Source organism: Microtus ochrogaster, chromosome 1 (genome assembly GCF_000317375.1).
Source record: "Microtus ochrogaster isolate Prairie Vole_2 chromosome 1, MicOch1.0, whole genome shotgun sequence".
Taxonomy (NCBI): domain Eukaryota; kingdom Metazoa; phylum Chordata; class Mammalia; order Rodentia; family Cricetidae; genus Microtus; species Microtus ochrogaster.
Window position 1 is genome coordinate 65252070 of NC_022009.1, and position 8796 is coordinate 65260865.

The 8796-nt window shown below is 45.6% G+C and overlaps 1 protein-coding gene across 2 annotated transcripts in view; it reads right to left on the minus strand.

The window, feature by feature from the left end:
* The window catches only part of Ccdc39 (coiled-coil domain containing 39), a 44630-nt gene extending 36661 nt beyond the window's left edge, over positions 1 to 7969 (minus strand). For both annotated transcript variants that reach the window (XM_026782192.1, XM_005343782.3), the window contains exons 1-6: positions 7787 to 7969; positions 4889 to 5008; positions 4330 to 4476; positions 3776 to 3934; positions 2323 to 2415; positions 2106 to 2234 (exon numbers count right to left, since the gene is read on the minus strand). In XM_026782192.1, coding sequence (XP_026637993.1) covers positions 2106 to 2234; positions 2323 to 2415; positions 3776 to 3934; positions 4330 to 4476; positions 4889 to 5008; positions 7787 to 7876 — 738 coding nt within the window. In that variant the 5' untranslated portion in view covers positions 7877 to 7969. The remainder of the gene's footprint in view (positions 1 to 2105; positions 2235 to 2322; positions 2416 to 3775; positions 3935 to 4329; positions 4477 to 4888; positions 5009 to 7786) is intronic.
* Between the last annotated feature and the right edge of the window lie 827 nt (positions 7970 to 8796).

Genomic DNA, 8796 nt, shown 5'->3' on the forward strand with positions numbered 1-8796 from the left:
TGTGTGTTGTTATTTCGGGCATAAGCTAGCCGGGCAGGCGGCCGGGGTGCGGCAGGGGTAATGGGGACGCAGCTCCTCCTGCTCATATTACTACACACTGCCTTGGTGGAGAACAAGAAGGCTCAGCTGGTGTAGACCTCACTGAGCTGGTGGTCTTCCTGCCTGCCTTGTGTGGGAAGATGGGGGTCCCCTACTGCATCATCAAGGGAAAGGCCAGGCTGGGGCGGCTGGTCCACAGGAAGACGTGCGCCACTGTTGTCTAACACAGGTTAGCTCAGAAGACAAGGGTGCTCTGCCTAAGCTGGTGGAAGCTATTAGGACCAATTACAATGACAGATATGATGAGATCCGCCACCACTGGGGAGGCAATGTCCTGGGTCCTAAATCTGGGACTCAAACTGCCAAGCTGGAAAAGGCAAAGGTCAAAGAACTCACCACTAAACTGGGTTAAAAGTACAGATAAGTTTCCTGTGCATAAATATAATTACAAACTTATTTTCCAAGAAATTGAACAGGCTATATTTAGGGATATACATGTATATGTACGTATACATATATGCACATAACAATTAAAAAAGAGGCTATGAATTGGATAATGAGCAAGGAGGAACACTATTGTGTTGGGACAACCAGAAGACTGTCAGAATCTATGTTTCAATGTTTCAAGTGCTCACTTGAAAGCCTTCATCACTTTGGCTTTTCTGCCACTTAGGCGAATAATTTAATAACAGCAGCAGCATCCGTGTTTGTTAACAGTGCTGTTTATTAAGTGGTACCCTGGATATGGCATGTGTGTTGTTTGGTAGCAAGATACACACTGGAGAAAGGGAGGAAGAGAAGAGAAGAGAAGAGAAGAGAAGAGAAGAGAAGAGAAGAGAAGAGAAGAGAAGAGAAGAGAAGAGAAGAGAAGAGAAGAGAAGAGAAGAGAAGCCTAAACCGATTAGCCTGTGCTCTGCGCCAGCGCTGACCAGACAGCTGTGATCTTGGACCTGTTTGGCTCGCGTAAGGAAACAACCAGGACTGCAGATTTGAAAGCAATAGGAACTAAAGAAATGGACACTGGTGTCAGTCTCCAGAATGAAGAGTGTGCATGGTGTGGCATCTACCTGCAGCCTTTTTCTGTCGAAACGACACTCGATTTTAATAGACACTCAGAGGAAACACTGGCTCCAACCTTCAGGGGCTGCAGCTATAAAACCAAAATGGTTCTCTGTAATTCTTGCTAGAGAGGCATGGCCCTTCAGTCAATAAAACAGGCATTAAAATAAACCACATCCAGCTCTCAGAAACCCAAACTCCCGGTCACCTCTGCTTTCCTCTCCCTCCCTGTTTGTTTTCCTAGATTTCTTCTGTCCCCCCGCCCCCCAGCTTCCTGCCATTTCCACCAAGGCTCCTTAATTGATTTGCCGCACACTGTCTCCTCGATCCACCTGGAAGTGATGGTCCTGGGCCTGAATTGCTACCACACCGTCCCTGCCCTCTTTGGGCTTTGACTCACCATTGGTTCCACAGCTTCAAAACTGGACTCCCCTGGCAGCCAAGCTTCTCCTCTGTACCCACTTCCTTGCCTGCATTATCTACACAGCCATTTCTACACACCTAGAACTTAGTGCCAAACAGCAACATGTGAACCCCAAGTTACTACAATCATGGGTCAGGATTACTGGCAGGAAGTCTCAAACCTCAAGGATAATAATACTATAAGCAAAAAAAAAAAAAAAAAAAAAAAAAAAAAACCTCCATAGAGCCACATTGGCCAGAGCCATTGAATCTTACTGAAAAGTGACTTTCACATAGCACCATAATATACATTTTATTTTGTTGTTGATGGTGGCGGTTGTTTGTGTTCTTTTTGTGTTCGTTTTTTGTTTTGTTGTTTTTGTTATCTAGGAAGTCCTGACAGTCCTGGAACTCACTCAGTAGACCAGGCCAGCCTCGAACTCACAGAGGTCCGCCTGCCTCTGCCTCCCTAGTGCTGAGATTAAAAGCTTGCACCTCCACACTCGACTATGACGTACATTTAAATTCATGTGTGCAGCAGGAGCAGGAGAAGTCCAGCTCAGCGCTGCAGGGTCTGCAGGGCCTCAGAGTTGCGGACCACTCACCAGGGCGCAGCTGTCAATCTCCTGATCCCGCCTCTGCATCTGCTCGATGGTGCCCTCCCACTGCTGGATGAGTTCTTGTCGTTCTAGGTGAATCTTCCGGAAGTCCTGCGCAGCTTTATCTAATTCTAACTGTCAGACAGAGAGCAGATTACACTTCCATTAATACAATGCCTTTGCCAACACCACCTTGAAAATTAGGAAGGCTCTGTAAACCAACCTGTGCACTCAATGTCTCCGTCAGTTCACTGTCTAGAAGCTTCCTTTTCTCATTGCACTCCAGAGTCAGCCTTTCTAAGTGCAGGGTCAGAGCCTGTGGTGTGGGACACGGAAAACATTTTTAACAGTCAGTTATTTCAGTTTTAAAGCCGGCATATAGCTTTCATATAACATTCTGTATCATTATACCTTATTATAAACACTAGATAAACAGTATAAGATAGTATGTATTTTCCTTATTGTCTAGCCCCAAGGTTTAATCTACCGTTTGAACATCCCCCCATGAAAATGCACTTATTTCTAAGATGGATTTTGGCACGAATTAGGGGGAAAAAGAGAAATACAACCTGTCATTTGAAAATACTTAAAATAATGCATTTGTATTTAGTCTGCTGGAGAATAGCATGTTTGTGATACTAACTTCATTACCACCAGTAAAGAGAGTCTAAGTAGATTTTATATAATAACTTATCAATTGCAGTATTAACTCAGATCAATGTAATCAAGTGGGATAGTCAGCAATCAACTGTACATCTCATAACAGAGCTGGATGTTGAATGGCGATGTACAGCCTCTCTGGTGCTCCGTGCTTCTTAATGTCCCCACGAGTGATCTGTTTGGCACGTCATCTCCAAGTAGTGCCTTCAAAGGGAGTTATCCAGAGATGTCAGATAATAAACAGCAATGAGATTTATTCTTTATAAAAACAATTCTGGTGTGCCATGTGCGCGTGTGCATGCGCGTGCATGCCTGCGTGAGTGCGTGCATGCGTGCGTGCGTGTGTGTGTGTGTGTGTGTGTGTGTGTGTGTGTGATACGATTGTGGTTTTTAGGCCACGACAGATATGTGTAGGCTGGAAGACAACTTTGGGGGGTCTACTTTTTTCCATCTTCATATGATGATCAAGATGAAGTTACCAGCCCTGCACATCCAAAACATTTCCCACTGAGCCGTCTCACCGATGCTCAAGTAAGATTAGTTGAAACATTACATCAGTAAAATATTGTCTCCTTTTCAGATTGTAAACATATTTTCATCCAAAGAGATAGGAAAACGGGACACTCTGAATAAATAAATCTTATTTTTAAATGAAAAAATATTAAATAGGTAGAACTTACATACAATATTCAAATTAAATGTAAAACAAAGTGTCCAAAATAATTAATAGTTCAGTATGACTAGTATTTTCTTCCCTAAGATGATTTAGACAGTCCTTTGAAGTCCTAACCCGTTCCCCAGTGGGTCATCGGACTTCGGAGGACCAGCAGCCCAGAGTCAGCAACACGCTGTAGGATTTGACTGCAGCCATTGCTCTAGGGCCATGACACGTGACTTCAATTGGAGACCCTGGTGCAAACCTTCAAGGACAGTTGCCTTTAAAACCGGCCACCGACACTTCTTGTTTTAAAAGCTGACTCAGAGCAAAGCAGTTCTGGCGGTTTCTAACGGCTCACCCTGATTTTGTTATCGTCTTGCTGCGCGTACTTCTGAAGGGTGAGAGAGTCGCTGTCTTTGTGAGCCGACTCCTCCAGCCAGGCCTCCAGGGCTTGCTGGTCCCAGTTCATCTGACATTTCAAGCCATCCAGCTTTTGGGTCGCTTTAAATATGCCATTCTAATCTCCAAGGAATGGGAGAGAAAGGGTGGTGATAAAACAGCATTTATTGTGCAAACTAAAATAAAACATAAATTATACTACGCAACAGTTAAAGAACCCATGTCTCTGCCTTCCATATGGCATAGCATGTTCAAGTCTATCACTACCGTGCTTGTTTTTGAATTCTCCAGTTGCAAAACAGAGATGATCATACATGGTTAAGAACCGTGGTTAAACCAACGTTCTTGTGAAAGGGCTTGAGGGTATTTATCTCACAGAGAACTCGTTAGACCCCCACCAAAGTCACCCTGCGTGCTATATGTCTTTTCACGGTCAAAAAAACTGTAAGTAAATCACAGAAAAGGTTGCGCTCCCTGGAGAGCAGAAGCTGGACTGCAGCAAGTCACACCCACTTCCTTATCGCTCTTGCGCTCCTGGATGGTCGCCAACTCCTTCTCCAGTTGTTGGATCTCATCCTTGACCCGGCCCAGCTCTCTTTCAGCGATGGCCTTAAAATGCTCTTCACTTTCAATCTCACGCTCCCTTGCTTTGTAAAGAGCCTGAAGAATAAGGTACAAAACAGAAGCACGTTACAGTTCTACAGTGTAACATACAACAAGGCTCGAGACGAAACACCCCAACCCAGCGCTCACTCTGCCAGGGTAGACTCGCCCCCACAGTGACTAGCCAGCGCTCACCACAGATGAGGAGATTAGCCATATCCTTCCCAGAGTTCCACTGTCAGGAGTTCAGATATCACATGGGATAAACTAAAGAAAGGAAATCTATAAGGTGAGAACTGGAAACTAAAACTCGTCCCTTCCCAAAAAGTAAGAATATTGGTTATAAATAATTGAGAAAAGGGTATTTATATTGAATTAATCATATGTTCTACTTAACAGATATAATTATTTCCATACTGGGGATGAATCTCTCACACGGCGCTATCAACATGTGTCAATATTTAGGTACCTGTGTGAATGAAAATTCCTGATTCACATTTTTAAGGTGAGAAGTCATGGAACTAATCCGATCTTCATAGTCGCGAAGCTGATCTTGCAAGTTTGATTTCTCCTTCTGCAGCTTTGATAGCTGTAAGTAATAAAAGCCATGATTAAAAGGCAAAGTAAATCTTTGTAGCATAGTCACTTTGAGACGCTGTAACAGAAATAGTATAGACTTGATGCCTTAAACAGCAGAAATGTATGTGTTACAATTCTGAAGGCTAAGAATTATAAGATTCCTAGCGAGGCCCTTCTTACGTTGCAAACAAATGTCTTCTTGCTATGTTCAGACATGGCAGAGAGATTAGCTCTCTCTTTTTACTTCTCATAAGGACACTGATATAAAGCCAGGCGGTGGTGGTGCAGGCCTTTAATCCCAGCACTCTGGAGGCAGAGACAGGTGGATCTCTATGAGTTCAAGGCTTGCATGATCTACAGAGCAAGTTCCAGGACAGGCACCAAAGCTACAAAGAAACCCGGTCTCTAAAAACAAAAATAAAAATAAAAAGAGTACTGATAGAATTTGTGAGAGCTCGAGCTTTGTAGTGTCTGTAGTGGCGTGAATGAGAACAGCCTCCCTAGACTCGATTGTTTGAATACTCAGCCTCCCATTGGTGGAACTGTTTGGGCAGGGTTAGGAGGTGTGACCTTGGAGGAGGTGTGTCACTGGGGGTGGGCTTGAGGCTTTAAAAGACTCTTGCCATTTCTAATGTGCTCTCCGCCTCCTGCCTACAGTTCTGAAGCATGAGCTCTTAGCTGGTCCTGCTGCCATGGCCTAACTCTCATGAAACCGCTAACCCTAATTAAATGCTGTCATTAGTAAGTCGCCTTGATTGTGGCATTTTATCACAGTGACAGAAAAGTCACTGTGCAAACATCCCCGCAGAGACCCTCGCCTCCAAACACCATGACACTGGGAATTCGGACATCCAAAGAAAAGGTTTGGAAGGGTAAAACATCCAGTACATGTCACCATTGGCTCCTTTAAATGTCCACAGGAACTTCTTAAAAATCTACTGACCTTTTAGATATAAAAAAATCTAGAGACAATTTTGAAACAATTATACTATAGTTCACATGACAGAATCTCCCTGAGTGTGCAGTGTTGGCAGGGCCATTGCTGGCTGCACTTCTCACACAACAGGGCTATTTCCCTCTAGGCAAAAGTGGAGCTCTGTCGCGTGGCTATACCATGGTTTGTCTTCTTATGTTAGGTTTCTATCACTCTGATAAGCACCACGACCAAAAGCAACTGAAGACGAAATGGTTTGTTTTGTCTTACACTTCAGACAATACTCCATCAGTAATGAAGCTGGGGCAGGGACCCAAGCAGGGAAGCTAACCTGGAGTCAGGAACTGAAGCAGAGGCCATGGAGGGTCGCTGCTTACCAGCTTGTTCCACACAGGCTGCTTAGTCTGTTTTCTTATACAGCTCAGGGCCACCTACCCACGGGTGACACTTTCCACTGTGGGCATGGCCCTCCCGCATTAACCATTAATCAAGAAAACGCCGCACAGCCTTGCCTACAAATTAATCTGAGGGAAATATTTTCTCAGTTGAGGGTTCCTTCTTCTGACAGATGATTCGAACTTGTGTTGAATGACAAGAGAAAAAAAAACTAGATACTTGGTAAATGTGATCAGGAAAAAAAAAAAGGAGCCTGTAAATGTTTGCTCTGGGAGCATACATACACATAAAAAGCCAGGCATGGTGGCATGCTCTCGTAATCCCAACAGAATGGAGGATTTCTTAGACTCACTGGTGTAACATTTTAGCCTAATCTGGGAGCCCCAAATCCCAATAAGAGACCTTGCCCCAAAAAGTAAAGTGGGGGGAGCCTGGGGAATGGCGCCTAAGGTTGACCTCTGACCCCTGCACACATGGACGCTAATCACTCACATCCACCACCTCACATTCCAAACACATACGTCATTCTGCAGTTCCCATTTCTCTCAGCAGACCCACTCAAGAGGTTTTTCGTTCTCATTATTCATAGGGCAGAAAAAGGTTCTGTTCTACTTTGTCAGCTTGCACACACTGTCCGTTCTTGGGCCCTCTTCCCCACACCCTAAGGCCAGTTTGTGAGGCTTAAGCTGGCTGCTAAAGATGGGCCAACTTTGTGGAGCTGTTTGCAGTTTGTGTTTTTGTTTTGTTTTTTGTTTCTAACAGGAGGCTGAAACTGTATGTATTGTAGTTGGCGCAAGTTCTTCCCACATGTGAAATATTCTGTCCTCCTGTGACACCTTGATCCTCTCTTTGAAACTTCCTACACTGCATATTTCACTGAAATGCTCCCCCTTGAAAGGCACCCAAGTCCCTTTAAGCATCACAGGCAAGCTAATGCCCACGAGAATGTGTCTTGTGTGCACACATGCGTAAACAGCGGTTACTAGGCAAACACCAACAACCCACTTGCAGCCCTTAGTTGGATGGGGGAAGGCTACTAGCTGGCATCTGAAAGAGCTGGAGGAGTGAGAGTTCTATTCACGACCCTGAATAGAAATCATTGCTTTGATAAAACTTTCAAATGTGTAGCAACTGATAGGAGCAGTAGGGAAAGTGGGGAGGGTAGACATCAGACTTACGGGATGAGGTCAGGGCACGGGAGGCACAGAAGAGTTGGGCAGCATGGCACCCAGACCCCGGGGGTCGTTTCTGGTGCTATCCTAATTCCCACTGGATACCCACCGGACCTGCAACCTAGTTGGTCCTCACCTAGTCCTCCATCCTCCCGCTGGTCCTCATCTGACTATCCTGGCGGTTCTCAACCAGTCCCCACCCTCATCCCTCCACCTCACACCCCCTCTCCGTTGCTCAGCTGGTCCTCTCCTGTCTATCCCCTAACTTCCACCCGGTCCTCCTCACCTGATCCTCCAGCATCTTGTTCTCCTGGTTGGCCACGGGGATGGCGAACCCATCTTCCCAGGGCAGCTCTGCTAGGAACTCGCTACTCATGATGCACAATCTCAAAGACAGCTCAGACAGACTCCAAAAAAACCCTCCCTGGAGCGCGCAGCCTGAGTCTGCAAAGCCTGCCGGTTTGTACTCCGCGGCCCTAGCAACAGCCAGGAGCCCTTAGTTACCAAACAGGAAGCAGTCAGACCGGAAGGCGGAACTTCCTTTGAAAATTCCCTTGTTCTTTCTGAAGCCTGAGAGCAGTTGCTTGCCCGGGACTGTGAGGCGCAACTTTCCTTTCAAGGATTGGGACACTTTCAGGACTTCCAGCACGACTAAATCTGCGACCTCGGGTGCCTCAGAGGATCACAGAGTTCAGGGGATGGAAGGCACAGGGTTTCTGGCATGCCAGGGTGGTGGGGTACAGGGTGCGAGATGCAGGACCACAAGACTGAGAGCCTATATAGGACCCAAAAAAAAACTTGGGATTTATTTTTGAGCCATAGGTGAGGGCCCATGGTCCAGGAACACAGATCCAGGTTACCCCAAATAGTGTGTTCTAGCATGGAAATTGATTCATGACATTTTTGTGGTTGCAGAAGAAAAGGAAAGTATAAATCAAGGCATTTTCCAATGCATTGATGAAAACGTCACCAGGGACTGCCTGTATAACACAGCTGGGAAGTCTGTGCTGTAAGTTTCAGATACTATCTGATGGCATTCTTAGCTTTGGGGTTGGTGGAAGCTAGGGTTCTAAGTTAACACACTCCAGAAAGTATTGCCTGGTCAAATGGGCAATGGATGGCTATGATGGAAACTAAAGATAGCTCACGATAGTTTGGCTCTGGCTCTGCACCATCCAACTCCCACACTATCGAGGTTCTGATCAAGTCAGTCAGCTTTCACATAGACACGGCCCTGTGTCCACAACAGGACGCCTGCGTGGGCGTGCACAGCACAGGAGTCCTACTGCCTACCCT